This window comes from Pocillopora verrucosa, chromosome 10 (genome assembly GCF_036669915.1).
Source record: "Pocillopora verrucosa isolate sample1 chromosome 10, ASM3666991v2, whole genome shotgun sequence".
Classification (NCBI taxonomy): domain Eukaryota; kingdom Metazoa; phylum Cnidaria; class Anthozoa; order Scleractinia; family Pocilloporidae; genus Pocillopora; species Pocillopora verrucosa.
In genome coordinates, this window is record NC_089321.1 from 3,990,568 (window position 1) to 4,016,648 (window position 26,081).

Genomic DNA, 26,081 nt, shown 5'->3' on the forward strand with positions numbered 1-26,081 from the left:
CTGTTCCCCAGTTTGTGTCTTGTGAACACAATACAACACGACAGGACGACTAAGGCAGGTGTACCATGAAACGTCATTTTCTGTCGTCTCTTTGTCTGCGTTTTTAAGAAAGTTGACAGTTTGAAGTCTACCAACGGAAGAACAATCCATTTATTCAACTTTCTTTTGGTTATCCATTATTTTAGGGACAAAAATCGTCGCAGAATGTCATTCAAGCCTTGATTTAGTGGCATGTTGTCACACGCACTTGTAATAAAGCTTCCGTCAAAATTTAGCCTCAACTGTTTCTTTGAACGTCTGCCTAGAAAGAAGATCTGGTTGCCTAACTTGGCGAGGAAAGTGGATTTGAATTGCCCCGAGAAAGGTGCCTTTGCTCCGCTTGGCAGGTAAATGTTAGAGAAATTTATAGAATATATATCTTATGTAATCCGTTTAGTTTTAAGCTTAATTAATAAGGATTAAGACGAAGTGGGAAACTCGTCTTTAAAATGATTGTTTTCTTTCTCACTCGCATTTTCACCGTTTTGCTTTTCATCTGAGAGATTCAAAATTGTGCATAAAAGAATCCAATAGACTTCCACGCCTTTATCAATTCATTGTCTAGTTGTTCCAAAAATGCGTCGATTCAGGTGAAATAAGGGTGTCTTACATTTTGCACCATAATTATTCAAAATAGTCCTCGACTACCGATTTTAAATGGCTCTCGGAGTGTGGCGAAATCCTCTCGTAAAGCTAGCTTTGACTTTTCGCTGTAGACAAAGCGACAACGAAACAATATAACCAATTTCAAATATTCGGATCTAGCCCGAATCAAATTTACTGTTACTGCTTTGAAAACTGAATTATGATAGAAAGTCACGTCGCTTTTGAGACTTATCGAACCAAGAGGATGGTATGGTTTTTTCCCGGCAAGAAGACCGTTTAAAAGTGACATCAATCCAAAAGAAACACAACGACTTTATTCTATGGAAAAGTGTTTAATTAATGTATAAATAATATGCATAATAGCTAGACATATGTATTTAAACAAGCTGGTGTTATCATTAAAACTAGACAAGAACCAAAATGCGCAACAATGGTTTTCGCATATTTTGCATTATAAGTGTTGGTTTTGTTTTCATTTTCATTTTTTATGTTTGAGTATTATGAAAAAGAATGTCCTAATTGTAATCATGGTAATTCTAAATATTTTGGTTTTTTGTTTATCAGATAGAGTACATTTATTCGTTCTACATCTGTGTATTATTTTCTTTTTCCCGGAATATTCACATGAAAAAGAACAGATTGTCAGCTCGGAGCTGAAAGTCCCAGTGACGCATGCTCAGGCTTCTGGTCGTAAATAGATGTACTTGTTTGAACGCCGTGTTTGTGGCGTAACTAAAACCATTGTCTTGATAAGATTTGTAGATTGCACAATGATCACAAGCTCAACTCTTAATGCCTTTCTTTTGTCAAAATAGATCATTGACCATTTTTTCTTAGGTTTATGACCCTAATCGTTATATGTGCGTTCTATGAGAGATTGCCAAAAATTACAGGGGTTAGCAGCCACCTCTACAGATTTTGGTCCATTAGTAAGCAATTTTGAGACGTTGCTTTTTAGTTTTTGTTCAGGAGTAAGGAAAGGAAGGAGCCAATTGGAGAGGAAAGGGCTTGTTGGAGAGGGGGTCTTACCAAGAACTGGAAGTTTTTGGCCAGCGTGTTGGGAAAGGGAGCTTAAAAAATGAAGAGAATGTAACATAAAGGGAAGCTTAAAAGGGCGTTTACAGTATTATTGTAGTATGTGGACCGGTAATTGGCAGGTTACAGTTTCGATTCGAAACTGAAACAGGACATTACAGAAAACCGGCTTTTCGATTGTAAGTGAACAACTGTTTCCATGTCAACTTAATGATCATAACGAGGAAAATGTGACCAAACTCTATCTTTAAGGTAAGACTTCCAAAAGGAATAAGAAGTAATCAACCTGCCTTTTTTATAGTTTTTTTTTGCAGGAATGATTTAAAGTAATGTAATATTTCCATTCCTTTCCCCGACACCAATATAAGGAAACCCTTATGATATTTCAGATTAAATATAGTTGTATTTTTATCGTTTAACAAAAACTTTGCAGAGCGACGAGATTTTTCTTCTCTGGGGAGTTTGCTAAAGAGCCTCGACTCAGTGAACGAACCTCATGTCGAAAACGAGGGCTGTTTTGAGTCCTCACTTTCTTTACTCGGATTAGTTGTACTCCCTACTTGGTAGGGAGCGATAGTCACGGAGGTTTTAGGAGAAATGTTGATTATTTCATGTTAATCCTTTAACTCCCAAGATAATGGTGTTAATTCTCTCCTCTAGTTACTACACATTTCCTTGTAAATTAGTTACAAGAATTTGGTGTTAGATCAAGATGGCAACTTCTACCTGATAGGTTTGAGTATTCTCATAAGCTGTTTGCTGGATAGTGGGAGGATATTGTAGGGAGAAGTTTCATGTTAATCACTTCTGGGAATTTAAGGGTCGAGTGCAATTTCAGGGGGTCCCGTAGAAGGTCAATGAATTTAACTATTTGCAAATTTTCCTCCTTTTTTTTACCCTTTAACTCCCAAGATCTCATTTGCAATTCTCCTTACTGTCAACCATATTGTTCTTGTGATGTTGGTTTGGAGAATTTGGTATTGGATCAACTTATAATCCCCTAACTGATCATGTTTTTCTTCATTCTCATCACTTGTCTGCATGATATTGTATTGATATTGTAGGGAGAAATTCTGTCTTGGTCACTTATGGGAGTTAAAGGGTTAAGGGAATTGATCTTCCTAAAATCCATCAACGATATGGAGAGTGGATTTGAGTCTGGGCTATGCTCAATGCCTCAAATAAATTGTTAAATGAAATAGCCACCTTATCAGCATGGGTACTAATTAAAAACCAACCAGAAACATCTTTCGCTGTGTTATTTGCGGATATTTTCGGTGTATCATACTGTGATGTGGAATGTGGAATGTAAGGTTTTATGTATTTTTAAAGCCCTTCCTTTCATAAAATACCCTTTGAGGGGTTTGCCATCGACATTCACATTCTGTTTGCTCGTTTCGCAACAATAACAGTGTCTCTAGAGACAAGTTAAGTCTACTAGGTATCATCAGACACACGTACGTCTTATCCAACAGCTTGCTCGGATGAGCAAGGAATCACCCATTAAGACCACTATGATTTGTCTTATGTCCTTTTTTTTTCATGCTGAATTGAGTGAGAGTCTTTCACGCTCTTGTGGTTGAAATAACCCCATGATAATTCATTATTGGTATACGATCCACCTTCAGTACAGGAAGCGAATTGTTTGATGTGACACATTACACATCCCCCATAATTAATGAAATAATTTGTGCTCCGCGGGACACTTCGAAGAGAGTAGGCTTCAAGTTAAAGAAACTTCATTGTCCTTGCGAAATTCCCCTCAATTTTGTCCACAAAACAATTTTTTCAAAGAGTAAAAAGAGCTTTTATGGTTAGATATCTCATTATATGCACATATTTTTCGCTTCATCGTGCAGCTGGCTGAAACTTGACAGCTCAAAATGTGTAGATCACTTCACGTGGTGAAGCAAAATCGACAAAAATTTTCTCGTGTTGGGCCGGTTTTCTGTGATGTCCTGTTTCAAGCTGAACACACTTTCCTCTTTCCTCCATTTATTTATTCGAAGTCCCACCAGAGAAAGTTTTCAATTTAGAAATCGTCCTGTGCATCATAGAACCAACGTGCTCAACTTCACTTTTTTAAAAACCTAACATAAGTATATATATATTTTATTTGACTTAGAAATAAGGAACTGTGATGAAGCTCTCCAAGTGAGTAGATTAAGGTATTTTGGTCCATAATTTCGTTTTAAAACGTGGCTCTACCAGGGGGTTTGGCTTCCTAGTCTGCTCAAACAGAGGGTCTCCATGGGGCAAGGGACTGGAGGGAATTTTGAAAAGCTTGAAAAACTTGGAAAACTTGGAAAACTTGAAAAAGAACACGAAACACGTCAGCCCTCATCCAGGATTCTGTTTCAGGAAAATATCTAACCGATACATTTATTCAAGGCACTTCCGTGGCTGATATCATGCGACCTTTTGGATTGCATAATGTTTATCTTTTGAATTTTTGTTTACCTTTATGAGGCAGAAATTTCGGCTCCTGGTTTGAGCCTATGGTACAACAAGTTGTTGGACACTTGAAAGCGGAAACACGAGGTGAAACTGACTAAATCAAAATTCTTCAGCTTGTTTGATATTGTTCGTTTGTTTTTCTGCGGTTTTCGGTTACCTTCTTTCTTTCTTTAATTACTTTATAAATAGTCAAAAACAACCTCCTGGATGTTATACATCAATATTGGAAGAGAATATTTGATTGACTTTAAGCCGGAAAACCGCCCAACTTTTAGTCACAACAAGGCTAGCTTCATAATTTGATCAAAGCAAAAGTCAACAAATTTAACCCTCCCTTTACGGTGACAATTTTCATACCTTCTCGAATGTGGACAATGACAGTGTACTTTTACTCGGTAGCCAGACCGTCGCCTTTCTGAAGGTTTGCTCGTCGGCTATAACCCGATTAAATATAAGCACGCCCATAGTATAATTGCTCCTAATGGACACAACTATAAATAAAGCAGAGACGCTTCACGCTTAGGGGCAAAGTAGTGTCTCCATTTGCCATGCAAATCTTAGTTTCTGTTTTAACAAAACTGATTAGGATCCGAAGTTGCTGACGAGGACCAGACATTTAAAGAACTTGTTGAAAGTTGATCATACAAATCATCTTGTGAAACCACGGACAAATTTAAGAGTACGCGCGTTCTTTAGTATAATTACAAAAAAATTTCATTAACTTCATATCTTACAAATTGCCTGGAGTAAAAAGAATAAGAGCGGGTAAGCCTTCCCATTAATTACTGTCTCGATCAACATGTAAATTGGCTTAAAATGAAGGATCGAAAACTCCAGAAATAAAGCGTAAATAGTTTATTTAGGACACTCATTAAGTTAAACAGATAAACAACTTTTGATTGACTGTAAAGAAGTAGCATGGCTGAATGAAGGACTTCGGAAAGCTCCTTGACTGTAACATTTCAATTAATTTTTTGTTATGATAAAACTCTAAAAATAGATCTTTCGAAAAGATCTGTTAAGTTGACAAGTTATTTTCCGCAACGTAAAATGTGGTATTATGAAGAATATTGGAAAGGCTAAAAAAAAGGGACGGAAACTTTAATTTGACATGAGATGTGGACGTTTAACACCAAAAGGTAGTCAGTATAAAATTATTGTCAGGGACACTACGGTTAAAGGGTGTGCGGATTTGATTGCAATTTCAAAATTTTCTCATTTTTTAAAAACGACAACACCCTTGAAGTTGGTGCTTGGTGTTGTTAAAATTGTAATCTGTAGCTAGAATGACTTTTGCAATATTTAAGTGGACTTCATAAGTTAAACTTGAATTATCTTACAACCTAAAAACATTACGAAAATTCAGTATTAGATAGTACAATCTTTTTTTGATGGTTATAGTTGAGGCAGTTTTGTATAAGTGCTCTCGATAATTTAAATTTAAGCGTAAACTGTAAGGGGACAGGTCCAAGCTAAGCTCTATTTTATGCAAGAGAAACCTCAGGAATGTTTTGCTCTGTTATAAATTCCCTCTCCAGATCACTGAATTGTTGATTAAACTCTCAGTTCTTAAACTTCCTCTTCTTATTCAGTTTTCGTTGCATTCGACTGTTTTGAAACTGAAGGGTGGGAAATGACCGAAACTTTCAAAAACCATACTTAACTGAGTGCGGGAAAAAATGGAAAAAATTATAGCATAAAATTCCCTAGGTTTGTTTGTAATTTTTTCGAAAGAGATTTCCAGGTGAGAAGATTTTAACTCGTAGGTGGAAGGACTCGTCGGAGATATGTGCACACACCTCAAAGATTAAAGAGATTAATTTTGTGGCTATCTTGTTGACGTAAATTTGTCGTGGTGAGAAACATTAGAACTCTCTAAGAAAAGAAAATAATTGGAAGAGCCAGAAATTCTCAAACTTCCTCCAGAACCAATCTAAAGATAAAAAATTTGAGCATGGCAGCACTTAGTTTTCGAGGTTTGCGAAAATCTGCTATGCGTACCGTAATAATTTCTAGTCTGCATATCTTTCAATTCTTCATGTCTGTTGGTATCTCGTAGAGAAGAAAGACATACCGGAGTTTATTTTCACTATTTTGGTTTCACAAAGAGTGCCGTTATGTCTTGAGCTGATTTAATAAATTTCAAATTCCTTCGGCATTCCACTTTTTATCTTTACTGCTACGTGTTGAAACCTTGTTTAATTCTATATCCGAGTGCGGTAATTTCAACTAAAGAGCAAGAAAATAAAACCTTGAACTTCAAACTGAAATAAAGATGAACCGAGCCTTGTACAAATGTAAACAATTTGGTGTCGTAAGATCCCAAGCGTCCCTGCGTTTTATCAGGTTGATTGACCCGGAGTTGAATTTCCCTTATCTTGACCTTTACCGTTTTGTTTTTCTATTTTTACTATGATAAAAGACATGTGCATAAGTGAAGAGCTTTGCTGTTTACCGACATACTGCTTAACTGTCACAGAAGCTGACAGACTCAAGTCATGTGCAAAACGTTCTAGGCTCTTCTTCATTGCACTGTTCATTGTTTTGAATTTAATTTTTTCCTAGAAAAACTTGAGTTGGAATGAAATGTAAAAATCTTTGAAAATCATTGTGTGGATTACGTAGAGAAAATGCAAGTCCTATATTGTTGATGTGTCTAAGCATAGGAACAAATGAAAAAAGCGTTTTCTTCTAAAAGTTTTGATATATACACTAGAAAGCCACGCCTGTCTCCGATTTTATTACCTTACTTTGATTACCTTAGAGCAGACCGATAGAACTAAAGAGGCTGTTTAACAGCCTCTTCAGGCAAACTTGGAAATTGATCAATCCATCGGATCTGTGAAAAATAGTTGAATAAAGTTTTCTTGAGAGCATAAAGCGAATTTATTTTGAAAATATTATCGTGAAAATTAGTACCGCTGTGATCATTCTTTGTAAAGAACACTTTGTAAGGTAACCGGACATTACATCCCCGTGAGATTGACAATTTTTGGACATAATCGATAGGTAAACATGCTCCTTTGCAAAACTTGAAATTGATATTAGGAAACTTTCTGTGCCTACTCTTAGTCGTCGAATTTTGAGAAAATTCAGGCCAAAGTTTTTCGAAACAAATGCAGTATAGCTTCTTGTAACCACACATAAGTGGCTATATCAAAATTTGTCAGAGTCAACTCAAACCCTTTGTTCTGTAATAAACGATGCAAAGAAAAAGAACGCTTAAGATACAATTAACAATAAAACGAGAAGAGAACCGAATGGCCGAACGCTCTCAGCCAAATTCATAAAAAACATTAGGGGGAAAAAAAAACACAGGCCCTCTTAGGACAATGGAAGTAAGAATGGCGTAATTACCGGAAAGTTTTATGATCATACCAGCGATAACTACACCCTCAGTTCGATTAGGATGCAACCAGTTGTAAATGATAAATAAAAAATCGATAATAGCAAGTAAATGGAATTGCTCGGTGGAAATGAGTTATAAAATGATAAACACCTGCCATACACAACGAAAGTTTATGAAGTCAAATCGTTAAATGAATTTTACTGAACTGACAAAATGAAAGATACTGAAGTTGATATTGAACGACGAATTATCTAGACTACGGTGACCACTAGCTGCGTCCAACAAATGACTTCGACTGACAGCTATTGTGTTCTGAAATAGCCGTCGAAGAAAGGAGAAATGATTACATTTAAAAGGCAGGATGTGGAGATTAAAAGGATTTTTGGTCCAATTGAGCCCCTAGCCAAGTCCTAAGTGTCTCCTATGACCCCAGGAGGAAACCGCAGCTTAACTCTTTTGTATTTTTCAAGTCCTTTTCTAAACGGAGACATTAATCTAAAGTGTTGAAAAGCCACTATCCAGACTCTTTCCGTTTTTTGTGTCTGGTTTCTCAGTGTATTCTTTATATTGTATGCCATCTTCTTGAAACGAAAAGTTATGTGAAAAATGACTGGGACTTAGCCGGGTGTTTTAAGGGAAATTTATTCGCAATCGAGTAAAGTGCAGTCAACCGCAGTCAAAATGCGTCCATTAGTCATCAGTAGTCTTTCAACTGAAATACAGAGTGTATCCATTTAGAAACTGGAAGAAAAAACCAGCACACATTATCAAATACTCCTATCTCGAAGGATTCTTTAAATGTGCTTTTAATCTGGGAACAAAGTATCGCGCAGCAATTTGAATACAAATGTGTAAAAAACTTAAGAGAAATTTCAACATCTAAATGTAAACCAACAATAGCCCCTATCAAGAATCAAAACCTTCCCTTTTTTATGGAAACGCCTCGGGCTAAAGATCTTTCAAAGGGAAGGAGTGACTTTCAGACAACTTGTGTGAAGAATAAACACCTTTGGAAAAACAAATAAACACAAATTTGAGACGTGCTTGATGAAGATAAAAGCCTATTAGTGCATAACTTTTGATTTTTAGGATATTTAGCTCGAATCTTTGTACTTTGTTGCCAAGCTGATATCTTTATGCAAATGATTGCTTTTTAGGCAAATGCGCTAAAGCCATCTTTGTCGTAATCTTTTCGATAATAGCAGACAAAAATATGTATGGGCTGTTATCGGCTTGTTTGCATTCCTGTTCTATCTTGCAGCCTCATTATATCTTCAATCATACGCCATCATCTCTGCGGCGAGATCGTTAATCCTTCCCCAAATCGAAAAGCAATTTTAGATGCATTTGCGCTCGCGCTTTTGACAGGCTGTCAAATTTTAATCGCAAATGCAAAGATCCATTTGTCGCGACAGCAAATCGTGTCAGATGTAGCGAACTGTCACGAAATGAGCCAGTGTAGTCAATTTCCCGTTGATTTAATATTTACAAAAAGAATAATGTTGCTGGCATCATGTTCGCTCCATTTTTAACGCTTAAATAGGATTTTGAGAAGAATCCAAACGATATTGACAGCTTATCTTTTGTAAGCCAAGAAAAGTGACATGAAAAGCGTGAGACATCTTCGACCCCTAAAAATCTCCAGCACAGGCTGGTGTGGGCATTTTTGAAGTGTTTTGAATGCAATGGTTGCAGTGATCTGGAATTGCGGTTTTATGTTACTCCTTGTCCGATATTAGGGTGTAATATCTCAACGATAAACATTCGCGTGCGAACGAAATGTTCGCCAAAAATTGACAACCGCTCGTTTGTCAAATTCGGTGAGGACTAACACGTTAAACTTAGTTAATCCACATTTAAGAAACTCAAGTTAAGATTCTAAATAAAGTAGACAATGTAAAACAAACAAGAGACTAGGTCATTTTTTTCACCCTTCAGAGCTGTCACAACATCCTGATTTTATCCATTATCCCGATTACAGCTCGCAAACCCAAAACAAACTGAGTGGGTTTCTTTACAACATAAAGCGTCACACGTCGAGACGAATACGCAACGCTGATTGGCCTATTCCGTTGGCAACAATTTCCCGCTAATTGGCCGTTTGATGTGATTGGTTGTTGAATGGCTGAGTTTGAGAGGCGCATCTCTTGCGATCATTTCTTTAACACTAACCATGCACCGTTTGATGTTCTTTAGACTGGAAAGTGCTTGAGAGGGTCCATGCAGTGTTTGATCTCGTTCCGGCAACATGCTCGTGCTGCTTAGCACACTGTGGCTCGCCTGTGCGGTTTTCCGAAGCCAAGGTACACGAAAAGATTCCGTGATTATTTTCATACGTGATATTTCAGTTTCTCTCCGTGTGTTCGTTCATTCATCGTTTCATCGGCGAGATAGCGCTTAGTAAGGGATCTTGGCAGCTCGTTCGCTCTTAGCTTCGAACTAATCTCGCGCCGGAGTCGGCGCTTTTGTAGACTGGTCGTTCTGTTGGTTTTAGGTCGTTAGAATTAATCACGGTTTGTGGATTTAACTGAAGAAATAATTAGGACAACCACGCGAATTCGAATGAATCTTCGCGTATTGAATTGAATGTAAATTTCCGGTGCCTTGAACTTCGTTTGCGGGTTGGCTAGGATTTACGTCAAATACAATGTGTTGGCCGTCACTGATCGTTACCAGAAATCCTCGTGATGCTCTCTAACTCTAATATTTCCGTTGTTTTATCTTGCAGCCATCAGTTGCTGCCGAAGTGCTACTGATTTTGGTGCTTGCAAACATCACTGTAATGAGGTAATGTTCAAGCTACATACGATCTCTTTTATCTTGCCCGGCGGGACATTGAAGTTCTACGATTTTGAAAGAGAACGTTACTCTATGAACTTAGAAGTCGTTCACTTCATTTACCCATCGCCTTCAAAGAGGCGAGTGCGAAATTTCGCTCTACTTTGAGTGCGAACTTATTCACACGTATACAAGTTTATTTTAGACCGTAGGCAAATTGGATTCAAATGCCTCTCCACTAACATCTGTGTATGTTGTTGTGATTCTCTTATGTCAGTTGGAGTCCGAAACAGACGTAAGTTTACGCTATGAGAAGCTCCGTGATCTCCCGGCTTACTGTCCCGGACATTTGGTAAGGAAAATGTCACCTTAATTCGGTGTGTTTGTGCGAACACTTTGTTGCTAGTGCAAATGTCGTAGCATAATAATTATGTGCAAGTGACCCGAAGAAATGGAAGAGATAGCAAGCGAATTCGCCGCCCAAAACACTAAAATCGTTTATTTTAATCCTCTTTTTTCAGATCTCTTTCTGGCGGTGCCTTAATGTTTCAAATCCAGGTGAGAAATGTGTAGGAGTAAGTAGTCGTATCTGGTTGTATTGTCAATCTAATTTCTACTAATAACTTCTGCAAATAAAAGCCTTGCTTCGTATAATAGGCCAATTAGCTTCGGTCTAAGTTTCGTCGCCTTCGTCTAAACGCCGAAGTTACGCATAATTTAGGATCTTTGTGTACTTTACAAGTTTCATAGACTTAACTGTCGTTCGTGATTAAACTTAAACGAGGTGAGAATTACATTTCATGGGAACTGTGTCTGGAAAGGTCGCGCCATTAGCTTCGGAGCGCGAGTGAGTGTTTATCCATGCGTTCAGAATTTATCACCGTTGTCCAAGGTTTAACAACTTCAAATTTTGAACTTTACTATTGTCAGTCAGGCAGAGTTTTGTTTATTCGGATGAAAGGGATTATTTTGAAATGGTTGAAGGTGAAGTCCACGTGGAAAAGCGCGTTTTCTCTTATCACTTATTCGCTGTTAATAGCAACCTTTTAACATGGCATCATCTACGATGCAAAGCGGGCCTAATGGAAAATTAATTGGGCTGTTGTATTGTCTTTTTCTCAGATAGTTATTTTTTCGTTTCCTCTGAGACCATCAACCGTTAAAGAGGGATTGCATGATTTTATTTGAAGCATTTCGGTTGATGAAAAGTTCGCATTGTGAAGGGTAAAGTAATTTTATTCTTGTAGACAGAGGAACACCATGCGCAAAGTTTTTGTTCCAGTCGATTCGAAGCAAATGTGTATTTCTCTGATAACACACAGAGTGTTTTTTGTGTCTGCCATAGGCGATGAATATGAATTATTTGTCATAATCGACAAGAAATTGAAATTTTTGCGCATAGAAATACGTTTTTTAAAGTTATGTTTTTAACATCTCTTCTGTGCGTCTGTTTCATGTCACACCCGTATCATGAATTCTGCTAAGGGCAAACTCAATCTGTTCTTGTAAGTTAGATTTCCCTCACAGATCTGTTTGGCACTGATCTTTTGTTCCAGAGAAGAAAAGGAATTATGTGTTTTAATGGGGTGTTGATGTTCTTTCACTCGGTCCTGAAATGGGGTCCAACTTGAGTAAAACGCATTGTGGAGTTGAGCAAATTCTCGTGATCTTTCATGTCCTGTGCGCGTGCAGGCAAATCTTTCGTACCAGTTGACGTATTAAAGGCTAGTTGCATCAGCAAGATAGGAGATTTCGTCGCTTTCTTGAAAGCCAAAGTTAGTCTAAGTACTTAAGAGATAATTCAGTGGCGTGTTGCATTTTTGAACAAGCGGTAACCCAAAGGGAACGCTTATTTGGTGTGGGGTTTGAGGAATGCTTTGCGGCTGCAATTATCATGTTTCGCTCTACCCCTTTTTTTTAAGGGTGAAAAAAATCAAGCAGTATATTTTTACTTTTTACAAAGGCATGAAATTCGATTATCTCTTACGACAAATCATAGTTAAGTAAGAGTGAACGCTTAATATCTCTTCAGTTTCATATCACTGATTCACTTTTTCGATTAAGATGAGGTTTTGGCATTTCTCCATCCAATATAAGTTCTCAATAAAGCTCTTGTTATTGTGCTCCTGTCAATGTCTTGCTAAAGAACAGATCATGCATTCCAAAGTTATTTTTACTCTTGTAATGTTCAACAAGTAATTGTTAACAGATTTTAGACACAATTAAAAAACTCCCAGATAATTTATTGGTAATTTTTTAAGTAGTAGCTTTCCCGTGAAACACGAAACTTTCATTTTGAACAACTTCGCCTTACAAGGATAGACTATTAGAAATCTGATCTCTTCGGCAAGTCTTTCTACTTTGCCGGCTTTTAAAAAACCATTAATTAAATAACATTAAGGTATTAGCCAGTGAGCTTCTTAGTGGAATAAAATTATTGTAATCTTTCAAAAAAATCCCAGTTTCATGCCTGTTGGAACATTTTGATGAAACAGTGTTAATATTTGAGGCTAATCTGCTTGGAATTAAAGGAAATTTCAAGTAATTAACCTCCTTTTGACATACAGAGGCTTGGGTCATTTCAGAAGGTGAAATATATTTCTTCTTGTTTTTAAAGATTTCTCTCCCCAACACATACCTGAAAAATTTGATCAGGGGTATGAAGTGTATAACACATTGAAAGTCATACCAATTTATAATTTGCTTGTAATTAAGACTGTGTATAAATTTGTCTGAATTACTTGAATGCAAATTTTGAAATTCTCATTTTAGATTATAAAAAACCCTTTTCTTGTCTAAATGCTCAAACAAGACTTGGCTGAAAGTCTATTTGTTTTTCATGGTCCTTGAATTCACATGTAGCCAAAGGTAACTTTTCCTGAATAGATAGTGCCTTAAAGAGAAATAAAATGTTTGGGATTATAACTTTAATTTTAAAAAAAGATTCTTAAGAATGTTGGCATTTTTGTCTGTCAAATTATGTCAGAATTATGTGTTGATGGATTTTTCACAAACTGCCTTTTGTAGTTTGACAGAGAATTCAAGCAAATTCCCAATAAGCTTTGAACTTGACAGTGGTGTATGGCAAGAATTTTATCAAACAGTATTAAACATTCAAAGGTCAGACTAGGTAAAATTTGATTAAACGTTTTTATCAAAGGGACTCTGTTTACTTATAAATCCTGTGCTGTTAGAGTTGAGGTCTTTTTTTCCTCATAAGTTTATCATATATTTGGTTAATTCTATCTTTCAGAAGGGCATCAATATATGATAGCAGCTATCAAGGTGTCATAAATGATACCATATTTTGAGTGTTAACATTTTTCTATCATGGAGTATGACTGGATAATTTTTACAAAGGTCCCACAAGGCTTTCCTTTAGGATGAAGAGCTGGCATTCATTTCAATTTTGGGGGAATTTTGTTTATTCTAAAGATCGGTGTATACGTGCCCCATTGTTACCAGAAGGTGGTGAAAACTATGATTATAATTAATCTGCCTGAATCATGCAATCATTTTAAATTTTTTGGCTGACAAACAATATAGCAGATGAATTAAAGAAAAAATTTAAAGTTATAATGTTGAATTGTTATATTTCATGGAGTTTCTAGTTATATAGGCAACTTCTGGGCTATCAATACTGCTGCATGCAACTTGTTGCTGGATAATTTGATTAAGTAAAATATTAGAGAGTACTGAGATGTTTTCGAAAGGAAATGGGGTGTTTACTTTGTCTTAAGAAAAACTTCTCAGGTGTCAAAAGGTGTCTGTACAAAGCTTTTTAATGTGTCTATAAAAGGCGTAAAACACTTTTCAAAATAGTAGAGAATGTAAGATAATGTTGATGTCATGTTGGGTGCTAAATGTGCCTTTGTGGGATTGCTTCTGGCAATGGAGTGTAACATTTGTTGTATAGAGTTGTTTGTCTTAATAGATCTACACACCTTGGCTGTCATGTTTGAACAATGCAACATTTTTGAAATATTAGCATGCTGTTTCAATTGTTCCAGGATGCAAAAAAGCAATTGACTCAGTAGGATAGTCAGGCATGTGACAGTTTTGTGTATGGATGTCAAAGAGATTTAGTTGATCATCAATCAGACTTAAATCAACAAATGTAAATCTTGCCATCTGCCTTTGTGTGTGTAATTAGTCAGTGGAACAGAAATTTACATGTAAATAGCAAAATATATTGTTAGAGTTTCAGTTGATTAAGAATAGAAACAAAGATAATCACAAAAGTTTTTGTAGTTAGAGAACTTTTCAACATTAGTCTTCATCTGGGTCTAAACAGTTTGGCTAAAAAATCTTGTTTAGTGACAAATTTGGCAAACTGATCGAACATCTTTAATCACAAATGTTTTCCACTTATTGTCATTGTGCATCCTTTGTTATCCTTTGTCTAAATGTTTCAAAGTCCAAATGGCCTCGTGCTGTTGGTAAATGGACTAAAATGGGTTTGCCTTTGTGTTGTAAAACAGCAAGACAACTCTGTGGGAGTTAATGTGTTTCAATATTAATGTGAAGGAGGGCTTATTTTGATTTCAGACTTACCCCATTTAGGCCTAACAAATAATGACAGTAACTTCCTGTGTGCCATATTTGCAATCAAATCAATATACAAGAACGTACTCTAAAGAACAGAATTCAATTTAAGTTCTTGATACTTTTTGTGATGTGAATTGTATACTGTATCACTTCCTTTATACCACAGTTTAAAAACAGAAATAATACAAATTGTAAGTGCCTTTATTTTCTTAATGGACAATACGTAATTTCTGGAAGAGTTTTTTATAAAAGATATTGGAATCTCAAAGCTTTAAAATATTGAAGAGTTATGAATAGAAATTATGAAGAACCTGTTGTAGTCCAAAGCTGCTCCTTTTAATCAAAATTTATGCTTGAATTAGTGTTTTATTTTAACCTTTTTTAATGTATGTTTCTGTGGCCACTTGTAGCAGTTCAACCACAGAATTTTCATATTGGTCTTTTTGCATAAATCAGATATCTCTTGTAAACAATATTGCCAATGGAAAAGCCATGCAGAGCATCAAGAAGTTCACACACAATTTAATGCTTTGTTATAGAGCACATTAAAGCTTCTAAATAAACCCTCCTTTTCAATTATCAGCTAATGGTATCCTAAGGCATAGTTTTAATTATCCTTGAGTTAGCTCTGATCAATTAAGAGTTGCCTCACAAAGATGTTTTCAACTCTATTCCTAAACTGTTACTGTACATGAGCTGTTATAGAAGTGTTATGCTTTAAAACAGAATGATTTTATATTCAGATCAACATTTGCATGGACTGCTGAGTTAACATGTATTCTTTAAAGACCATGTGATTTCCACAAGGAAGCTGCCATTGTATTTTGTCTAAGTTTAAGTCAACAATAAAATTGGCATGCTGATTGATCATGAGGAGCTATTATATTATACTCACTTTGTATAGTCAACTATAGCCTGTGCAGATTATTAACTTCATGTGAATGGTAACATGTACATGAATACACAGATGTGTTGTCCTTGAAGTTATTAGCTTCATGTGAATGGTAACATGTACACGAATACACAGATGTGTCTTCCTTGAATTTATTAGCTTCATGTGAATGGTAACATGTACATGAATACACAGAGGTGCCTTCCTTGAAATTTTCTCTGCCCACTACACAGAGATGTGGACAATATCAGTCTTATGTATCCTGAAATACCTGTTATAAATTTTATGGCTCTTTTCTTGTTGTTCTCTTTCTTAAGAGAGGTTGTGAAGGACTGCTTTAATTGCTGATGATCAGTCAAGTGATGTTGAAATTTAGGTTTCTTAGAAATGATTTGTGACTGCAGACACTGTTTCTTTACAATCTGTTGTGTGAGGAGGGATAATTTTATAAATGTGCTTTTATTTGCGAGTGGCTACATTAAATAGAGGGGGACATTTTGGGGGGGGGGGGGGGTCTGAGCAGTGCAATACCATTAAAAAATTTGGCAAGTTTGAGTTGCACCGAGGAGATTGCATTATACTCTTCAGTAGCTTGGCAAGTATGGTGTCCTACTTCTTTACAGTGGCCCTAAGAGACATTAATTTTATTCTACAGGAATCAGTAAATACATTGGAACACACTCATCAAACTATGCCAAAACCTGTTGCCTTCTTCCTTCAACGGAAAACTGTCGGAAAGCATGTCGTGAAAGAAGGCCAGCAGATCTGAAGAAAACATGTCCAGAGGCAGAAGAGGTATGTAATGACATTAAATATGAAAATAATTGTTTAAATATGATCAGTGTAGTTAAATTAATCAACCAAGTTCTCCTGATGAATTAAAATCTTATTCCAAAGCTGTAGAATTATCTAAGAAAACTGAATTTTAGGTGATATATTTTCAAACTTCCAGAACTACTTTCAATTTTTACATAAAGTTGTATACTTAGATTTGATTTTAGCTTTTGCTATTTTTCAGGGTTCCATGTACCGTTGTTTGGACAGACATCAAGGTGAGACACTTCCTTATGAAAGTAAAGGTGTATGCTTAGAGTTACTTCCAGTTTTGTGACATATATTTGCACTGCATATTACTAAGTTCTTCTACATAAGTAATTAATTGATACCTGCCTTTGTTTGAGAAGTAAAACCATCTTTTTGTTCCAAAACAGCATCAAGAAATTGTTGCAGTAGTTCTCCACAGATCAGTCAAAAGTGCAGACGGTCATGCCAAGTGGTGAGTCTGGAGATTATTAATTAATGTTATTAATTAAACTTTGCACAAGTAAAATAATCATTCCAAGGACTCATGAGCTAAAGTATAATTAGGTTTTTTTTGTTAATTTGAGAGGAATCAAACTAAAGAGTCATAAAATTGATTTCTATATTATTGTATTTCTGTATAAATTTGTCATTAGCTTGGTGTCATTGTAATGGGAAGAGTAATTGTTTTTAGTAACCAAAGGCACCATGTTTTGATTCAATATTTTAGGTGTTTTCATCAGAGCTTCAGCCATCAATTCAAATGGGGACAAATGTGCAAAAGTTTTGTGCAAAACATCAACAAGTGGTTTCCTGTGTTAAAAGACTGACCTCTGATGTGGTACCCTGTGCTGGTAAGAACTGGGCTGAGCTGCATATTGATTTCTCTCCTACTTGTATGTATATGTACCACATTACACCAAGAAGAGATTCCATTTGCCACTTAAGGAAGGCTTGTAGCTTATTCTATGGCATTACACCAAGACACAGCATACATTTGTACCTCTCAGTTTATTAGAGTTCACTTATCTGGTTCACTACAGTTATATGATAGCTACATATGACTATTCTTTGAAAACCTTTTTCATATCTGCTTACACCTTTCCAATTAATGTCATATTTTTTTTTTGTAGAACAAGGATTGGATTCTAAGCCAGAAGGTAAATTTGTTTTTATCAACTTGATTTTTGAGGCTTTTAATTATAGGGTTTTTGTTGAGAAATGTTGTGGCTGGAAAAAAAATCAAAATTTAGGCAAAAGTTTTGGATAATAGTCAGAGAATTATCCCATCTTCAGTGGTTTACCCTCCAACTCCTCTAAGTGACCAAGACAGAATTTCTCCTTACAATATTAATGCAATATCAAGCAAACAATACTGAGAATAAAGAAAATATCAATAACAGGATCATTAGTTGATTCAATGCCAATTTTACAAAACCTTTATACAAAAAAAATTCAAAACCAAAATTCTCCAAACTAATAACATGAAAATTGTATGGTAGGCAGTAAGGAGAACTGCTATTTAAATCTTGAGAGTAAAGGGGTTAAGGAACGTCCTGATATACATGATTGCAACCTATTGATTTATGTCTACTTACTTTCTTTAAATTGAAAGATAACTAAAAAAATTATTTTTTGAAGTTTAGAGGAGTATTTGAGTTTTCCTTAATTAACAATTGGTTCATATGTCAGCATGTGTTTATCGAGATATGAAGCACATGGGAAGTTTGGAGAGCACAAAAGATGTGTAAGAGTTGCTCGAGGCGTAGCTGAGAGCAACTCTGGCTTCTTGAGTGCTCTCCAAACTTCCCAAGTGCTTCATATCTCGATGAACGCACAGCTGACGTACGAATCAATTGTTTTAAAACATTTTCAACCTAAAAGAAAATTTTTTTCTTGAGGGATTTGTTTGCTGACGTCATGAGTGTGCACAATAGGAATATGAAGCATGCTTGTGCAATTGAATTTGATGAGACAAATTTACTAGCCATGTTATAATACAAATCTGTTAATGTAAAATAGCCATTTAAATTGTGAGAATATTTATGATCAATGTAACAAAGGTTTGGATTGAATTTGTGAAAATAATTGTCTCAAACTCTGTGTAAGAGTTTTAAAGAGAGCCTTTAATTGTCTCCTTAGCTTTAAAATGTTGCACAAAACTGAACTCTGATGATACTATATGCAGGAGGACATGCCAAAAGGTATTTTTATATTTGTACTGTTTTTTTTGCTTATTCCTTTTTTGTATTGTATGTTTTGGATTACTGATGAGTTTTAATTAACTTTTGTAGGATCTCCAATCACAGAAAAGTGCATCCATGCTGATTTCTAGTCTTGTCGCAGCATGTGGAGATCCCCTAGCCAAAAACAACTTGGAGGTAATTAATTGTAATGCAGGGCGTGAAATTAACTTTTTTTTCTGATAGCCACTTGGCTCCTAAATTTTTCAAAGTGGTAGTCAATTCAAAAAAAGTTGGTCGCCATTTTTAAAGACAAATAAAACCTTTTTTAAACGCTGTCAGCGTTCTAGATAGACCCTCCAAAATTAAGTAAGGAAAAAGATCTTTAACATGCTACAAATTGGACACTAGGATGTCCAATTTAATTCACTTTATCTCTAAGTAAGGTTATGATGAAGCACTCTAGTTGCCAATTTGGCGACGAATTTTCAGGATTTGGTCGCCAAAGTGAAAAATTTAGTCGCATTGGCGCCTGTATTGGGCACAATTTCACGCCCTGTAATATAGTTTAACATGTATCTTTACTGTGAGCCAGCGCAATGTGTATTACCTTGCTGTCTTATTAATATCTTTATTGGTATGGCTTCAATTGAGTACCAGAGTGGATTTTTCTGTTCTGAGATGCAAAAAGTGTTAGCTTGTTAAATCTCTGGGCTTGCCATCTTATTTCCAACATCTGTTTGCTACATGTAATTCTACTTTCTAACTCCTACATTTTTTGCAAGTTATTTAAGCTGGTGTACAACCAAGATGACATGCTTTATCTAATACATTTGACTTTCTCATCACTTTAATTAATCATGTACCTAATAAAGACATCAGAGATGTAAATATTGTTTTAATCTTTCAGCGAGATGAGTTTTGGAATTGTCTTCTTGCTAGCTCAGCGAAAACGCCAGGTGAGTTGTTTAATTTACTACATGTTCTTCTTGTAAGCTAACATACATAACTTGTAAATCTTGTCTCAATTCATTAATATATGATCAAGTGTGGAGAAATCAACTTTTTAAGAGGACTTAATTTTTTTTTTTTACAGCTCCAGTTTGTCCCAATGGAACACCACCACCTCCAAAACCAAGTAATTTTTTTTAATCTGTTTTTGCCTGTATCAAAAAAGAACGAAAACAAAAGAAAGAAAAATGTGAGAATGTTGTATATCGTGGTTGAATTTTCTTCTGAGCCAAATCTTTGTTCCCGTTCCTTTATACTCCTCGATCATGTGATATACTGTATTAATAAAATAGCCACTGACTGTGCAGAAATAAACCCTTTACTGTGAAAATGGTTTTGGTGGTATTGTATTGCTGCACTAACTCCTTTGATTTTGTGGTTACAGGAATTGATGGGGCAAGACTTCAGTGTTGCTCAAAAGCAAAAACTAGTGTTTGCTGGGAACAATGTGTCCAGGTTTGTGGGGATTTGGAAGGAAGACCTTTCATTTGAACATTTTCAAGTTTTAGGTTAAATGTTTTGTGGATGAGCAAAGGAGTAATTAAACTCGCACTAACTGAGAAAACAAGGGTTACAAGATTATATTTCTGGATTTTATGCCTGCCAGGTTTTTAAGGAACTTTTTCTTTATAAGGAAATTGAAATAACTGTATTTGAAAGTTGTTCTCAATCACTAGTGTGGTTTGTGACACAGTTTTAAAGGAAGAAAGTATTTACAATTTCAGTTCGGCTCTAAAGTTAGTTAACAATGAAGAAATGTAAAATGGTTTCCGTGTTTACATAGCCTGATGTAAACACACAGGAGGTTGGGAGAACACGAGATAAGCATAGGAAACCATGACGCGAAGCAGAGTGGTTTCCAGCTTATCGAGTGTTCTCCCAACCTCCCAAGTGTTTACATCAGGCTATGTAAACACAGAAACCATTTTACATTTCTTTTATAAAATAACTAATGAAAGAGGAATGAAAACTGTGTTTACATACGCTCATGTAAAATGGATTTATGGCCAATCAGAGCGCGCGTATTATTTGAATTATTTTATAATAAAAACTTTTTGAGCAATTTAGGCAGCAGAAAAGGCTTTCAATATTAACATTAGCAGGTTGTGCCTTAGAGTATGTCCTCTTAAGTGTAGCAATCACAGTTTTATTGTAACTGAGAGATAATTATTTGATGTTTGGTAGTTATGTGGCTCATACTAATTTTTATTGGTTTTCGGTGTTTGAAATAGAGGTATACCAGGAAGAGGGGAAAGGTACAAAACTGGCGTAAATTTGATGAGAGCTGTACCTATAATCCTAAAGAGGTACAAACTTTATTTTGTAGTTTGGTGTGACCTCCAAAATATTTGAAAATTTGTGTTTTTTTCTCAAAATCATAAACACATATCCTTTTATTTCAACAGATCAGCATGATGAACTGCTTAGCTGATGGTAAGAGTTGCTTTGACCCTTTAACCTCTAATAGTGACTAGTATCTAATCTCCTCTCACAGTATCACCCCTGAATCACATGTTAATGTCACATAAAGAAAGGAAATGATCACCAATGAGAGATGCTCTTGATTGCTAAACAAATTCTCCTCATGAGCATCTGAGGAAATATACAGAGAACAGCAAGGAGAAGATGCATACTGATGCATATGTTATAGTGGAAAGGGTTAAGCTACAATTCTAACTACATGATTTTCATTTTCATCTTTTTCACTATCTAAATCCCTGAAAAATTACTTTTAAGTCATGGTTTATTTTTTTCTCTCTTTTCTTTTCAAAAAATAGCTATTCCATTGATTTTGTAGTTGGCTTATTTGTGGCACTCATGATGAAAACTTTGTTCAACAACAGAGAACTATAGGCTAGCTTTATCAATTTACAGGCTTGTGAAAGAGATGTAGTGCCTTTCTAGATCTGTAGGCATGAATGGTTGGCCAGTTAACCAAGCTGAAACTCCACCCATGTTATGTTTATGTTTTTTTTTAAATAATTAAAATTGTTCATTTTTTTCCCAGTGACAGAGCCATGTCAGTTGGGTTGCTCAGGTCTCAGTTTTTGTACAAACTTCAACAACAGGTATGTTATAAAGCTTTTGTTATTTGTTGGCTTTTAAGCATTAGTTAAAGCTAAAAACCTATAGTGGCATAGTGGTTATAGCCTGGTGAACTCTTGAATAAAAATATCTCAGACCTTTCTATCTTAGGTCAAGCTTTCACAGAAAGCTAAGGAATCAGGGGTAAGGGGCGTGGATGAAAAATACCCGTGCCCTAGACTGACCACACACCCCCCCCCCCCCCACTCTGGGAAAAAATAAATACATGTACTCCAGGTAGTTCCATGTTAATAAAATCAGGATATGCAATAGGCAAGATGGGCATCTGACATGCAAGTATAGTTAACCCCTCTCCCTCTTGAAGTTAACTTGAGTGAAGATCTTTGGTTACATTATGCACATCAATTTTTCTTTTTTGCAGGCATACTGAGTTGTTCCGCAGCTGTAACAGCAAGTCTGACTTTGGAGCTAAAAGTCACATGCAGGAATGGAAAAAAGGTGTCATTCACATGCCCAATATTGTTATTCCAATACGGGACATCAAGAAATGTCTTCCTGAAACATGGAAGGTATGTCAACTAGAAATCTAGCCTTGGAATAGGTTTAAACCAATAGAAAGACTAAACTATGGCCTAACTTATTTTGTATAGGTAACATGATTTTGAGTGCTATTCAGAGCAGTAGAACATAAAATCTGATGATCTGGGGTTCAAATAGCCTGGGAGGTGGGACAGGGAAGGGGGCTCAGACTTTTCTCCTGCTCAGAAAAAAAAATAACATTTTACTTTCCCTTTACAGGCCATTGCTTGTGTGCTTCAGATCAAGCCATGCAGTGTCAAATCTCACAGAAGTACCATCTGCAAGTAAGCATGACTTCTTACTTTTCTATGTTTTTTTTTTCTAAGATACAGTTCAAAAATGAGAGTTATCATGCGACTTCATTTTCCATCTGCTTTCTTAGGTTTTTGTTCCATAATTTAGCCCTATCATGACAATTTTGATCTTTGTGTGAAGTTAGTTTTATCTGATATTAAATTAATGTCAACTGAAAGACATTTATAATTTCCATTTTTCAGGCCTGATTGTGTGCAGATCCTAAAACAGTGTAGCAATTCCAGTGCAACATTAGCAGCACTATCGCCCGAAGAAGTTTGTAAAGAACTTTCTCCTCCTGAGAAAAAGGCTCCCTGTATCTCTCTTCAAGAATACCTTGGTATGTGATTCATTCTTTCAAAGTTTTCTGTTCTGTTTAGTTAACACTGTAAGCCTGTGAGGGGTATGTTCAAAGTTTTATTAATAATATGACGAGAGCCTCTGGGTTGGTCAGTGCACTATATGGCACATTGGTTGAAAATTTGAAGGAGTGAGGAAAAACTTTATATGGAAGTGCCTCTGATTTTTTCCTTGAATGTTCACAATTGGAGTAAAGAAGATAAGGAAGTAAGAGATAAAGTTTTCAAGCAGACGTTTTCCTTTCTGTACAGGCTGTTAATATTGTGAAGGTTTTATTGATTGTGAATTATGACCTATAAATGGACAGGCATTTATGCAATTCTTTCTCTTTCAGTACCCAGCAAGTACACTGATATTACAGACGAAGGTACGGTTTGTAATTTCAGTATTGGTGTTTTTCTTGCCAGTATTGTAACGAGTCATATTACGACAGACACCACCCATTTGACAAAAATAATAGTCATGGGTTATCATTTTCAAATTTTCTTTTGATGTAGTGACTCACCCCTGCAATCCAAACCCATGCAAAGAGAATCAAGATTGCGACATCAACAGAAGTTGCTATGGAGCGCTTCTTGACAGGTGTCAATCACATACATGTGTACCAGGTAATTGTTTATATAATTTGAAACTAATAGGGGCTTTTTCTAGTATGCACATGTTGGAATAATCCTAGACCACCATGGCCAAATCTGCAAAGAATTCATCGAGGGCAAGGATAATTATTTTTCGCCAACTCTCAGCATTGCACAAGAATCGGTTTCCCTTTGTCTTTCTTTTCATTGTTCATTTTATTCACTCTCTTTGAGATTCAGCCAGTGAGATCACTTCAGCATGGATATTCCTTGCTTACCTCAGTTATAGTCCTCTTGTTTTAATGACAATTATCACTTATAAATAGACTGCAAGATTCTAAGGCAGTCTTTATCAAGAAACAGATTAGACCCAAGCTATATGATAATGCTCTCTCCTGAAAAACCCGCAGGTTACTAGAAAGAAGTTTTGTATAACCATTTCCTTGTACTCACTAGGTTGTCCTCTGGGTGATTCATCAAGTTTCCTTGTGCGAGTCGGAGAATATGCAAGGGTAAGTGTCACCATGCAGTTCACTTTATCTCAGTGTAGACATACTATTACTGATACTCCTTTTTTTGTTTCATTAATGCTAACTAGGTCTACTCATGAACATTTTCAGGTACCTGTTGTGTCTGGTAGAGAAGGTTGCTTCAGGATGTGCCACTGTGATGGGACTTCCAAACTCAGCAATTGTAGAATCCTGGAATGCATTGAGCCTAAGGAGTGTAGATTTAAGGGAAAGGTTAAAAGTAAGTTGAAATGCTCTTTTACGGATGTTTTGACACAGACCTATCATTTGAGTCTTGCTGCGCCTACTTTAGTTGTTGTGTTTTCCCCCTGTCTGATGTCTCAGCCAAAAATTTAATATTTCTCTTGATCCATTTACTTACACGTTGCTTTCGGATGCTTGTCATATATGAACCTGGTAATGGCCTATCCCTGTTGCTCACCAAAGATGTGGGGTCTGTTTTCCCTTGGAGACTGATATTGTCTTTGTTTAACTGTAATAAAAAAAAACGAACAAAAATTTTCTTATATGCTTGCTAAGGCTGGAGTATCATATTCTTCGATGCGTTTAGAATCTAAATCTACCCTGAATCTGCAAAATGATTTATGTACTGATCATATTTTCTTTTTTTGCAGATAACGGCGAAACTTTCAGAGATGAGTGCAACCTATGTACGTGTTTTTCGGGAGAGCTGACTTGCACTAAGAGGAATTGTCCAGAGTCTGTTCTATCACCAGAGTACAATGCTAGTAAGTGTAGCTTGTGAAGATTTTTAGATCCTCTAGAGTGATGGAATAGGCGAAAACAGAATTGTTTACCGCTTACCCCATTAGGGTGAAATTGTACCTTTGCGAATGACAAATGTCGTTGCTTATCAATTCGTATAGATTATGTTTCTTGGCTAAGATATTCAAAATGTCAGCAAAAGTAAATGACAACGACATTCTTGTTATTCGGAGTGGCTAATTTAATACTTCCTAACCCAGCTATGCCCGTTTCTGTCAATGTTGTCTCTCTCCTCTTTTGGCTAACTGAAGAGCATCTTGTTACTCGTATCAGGTCGGCCCAAACGCAATCGAACACCAGATAACGTTTCTACAGATACAGACACCATCAGTACTTTGCCTTGTGGCTGTAAGAATGTCTATAATCCAATGTGCGGTAGTGATGCCAAGACTTACCCCAATCCTTGTGTGGCACGGTGAGAAGATAAATAATTTTTCAGAAAGTCCTGGATTATTAGTATTTTATTGCTGCCGTAGAAAATAACGCTGGCGAAAATGAGTCATCACAAGATGAAAACTAGCCTGACGCTAAAATGTGGTAATCAGCGGCAAGCGCGGGAAAAGATGTCGCCTGTGGCAAAAAAAGCGCGCGAAAAAATCAAAATGAATGTGAAGTGTTAAAAGGGCAGGAAAAGATATGTTTCAATAATTCAGACGTTGTGACAAGCGTTATTATTATTGTATTTCTATAGATTTCCATCATATATGTCGGGTCCGAGTATTTTATATAAAGGGCTTATCTTTTGTTTTGTTAACAGGTGTCTTGGGTTGCCTCCCACTCGGCTAACGAAAGGCAACTGTGCTTCCATTGATCCTTGCGAACCGAGCCCCTGCGCTGCTGATGAAAAGTGAGTGGTTTTTGTCATCAGCTGATGACGTTATGTTTTCTTTTGACCATTGATGAGATACTGTTTGCATTTCATGTTGATCATACCGTAAACGCCCTCTAAATGCTTCTCTCCGGCTCTAACACCTCCCTCTTTATTAAGCTTCTTTATTTAATGAACCTCCCTGTCCGACAAGTCCCCTTCTCCCATAACCCCTCCCCCCCCATGTCGAATAAATCCCTGTTTCTGATAAGCTCCCCTCTTTCTTAAAAGAACCCTCTCTAACAAGTCCCCTTCTCGAAAAAGCACCTATCGGGGAACTCGTGATGCATGTGAGGGTGTTTAAAATGAATACGAAATGTGGAAGATTTCGCTTTATAGTAAGCACAGGACGAAATTGCAAGAAT

General features: G+C 36.2%; 1 protein-coding gene across 2 annotated transcripts in view; it reads left to right on the plus strand.

Moving 5' to 3' along the window:
- The first annotated feature begins 254 nt into the window (after nucleotides 1-254).
- The window catches only part of LOC131788406 (reversion-inducing cysteine-rich protein with Kazal motifs), a 29,635-nt gene continuing 3,808 nt past the window's right edge, over nucleotides 255-26,081 (plus strand). The window contains exons 1-28 of one of the 2 annotated variants that reach the window (XM_059105490.2): nucleotides 255-386; nucleotides 9,683-9,789; nucleotides 10,215-10,273; nucleotides 10,542-10,616; nucleotides 10,786-10,822; nucleotides 16,360-16,499; nucleotides 16,723-16,756; nucleotides 16,916-16,980; nucleotides 17,236-17,359; nucleotides 17,639-17,665; nucleotides 18,648-18,709; nucleotides 18,800-18,886; nucleotides 19,599-19,647; nucleotides 19,785-19,826; nucleotides 20,085-20,155; nucleotides 20,932-21,006; nucleotides 21,106-21,133; nucleotides 21,708-21,768; nucleotides 22,167-22,314; nucleotides 22,544-22,608; nucleotides 22,822-22,958; nucleotides 23,313-23,345; nucleotides 23,476-23,586; nucleotides 24,010-24,065; nucleotides 24,174-24,303; nucleotides 24,698-24,811; nucleotides 25,122-25,263; nucleotides 25,606-25,695. In XM_059105490.2, coding sequence (XP_058961473.2) covers nucleotides 9,735-9,789; nucleotides 10,215-10,273; nucleotides 10,542-10,616; nucleotides 10,786-10,822; nucleotides 16,360-16,499; nucleotides 16,723-16,756; nucleotides 16,916-16,980; nucleotides 17,236-17,359; nucleotides 17,639-17,665; nucleotides 18,648-18,709; nucleotides 18,800-18,886; nucleotides 19,599-19,647; nucleotides 19,785-19,826; nucleotides 20,085-20,155; nucleotides 20,932-21,006; nucleotides 21,106-21,133; nucleotides 21,708-21,768; nucleotides 22,167-22,314; nucleotides 22,544-22,608; nucleotides 22,822-22,958; nucleotides 23,313-23,345; nucleotides 23,476-23,586; nucleotides 24,010-24,065; nucleotides 24,174-24,303; nucleotides 24,698-24,811; nucleotides 25,122-25,263; nucleotides 25,606-25,695 — 2,117 coding nt within the window. In that variant the 5' untranslated portion in view covers nucleotides 255-386; nucleotides 9,683-9,734. Of the gene's footprint in view, nucleotides 387-9,651; nucleotides 9,790-10,214; nucleotides 10,274-10,541; nucleotides 10,617-10,785; nucleotides 10,823-16,359; nucleotides 16,500-16,722; nucleotides 16,757-16,915; nucleotides 16,981-17,235; nucleotides 17,360-17,638; nucleotides 17,666-18,647; nucleotides 18,710-18,799; nucleotides 18,887-19,598; nucleotides 19,648-19,784; nucleotides 19,827-20,084; nucleotides 20,156-20,931; nucleotides 21,007-21,105; nucleotides 21,134-21,707; nucleotides 21,769-22,166; nucleotides 22,315-22,543; nucleotides 22,609-22,821; nucleotides 22,959-23,312; nucleotides 23,346-23,475; nucleotides 23,587-24,009; nucleotides 24,066-24,173; nucleotides 24,304-24,697; nucleotides 24,812-25,121; nucleotides 25,264-25,605; nucleotides 25,696-26,081 lie in introns of those variants that run through there. The other variant, XM_059105489.2, reaches the window with a different exon arrangement.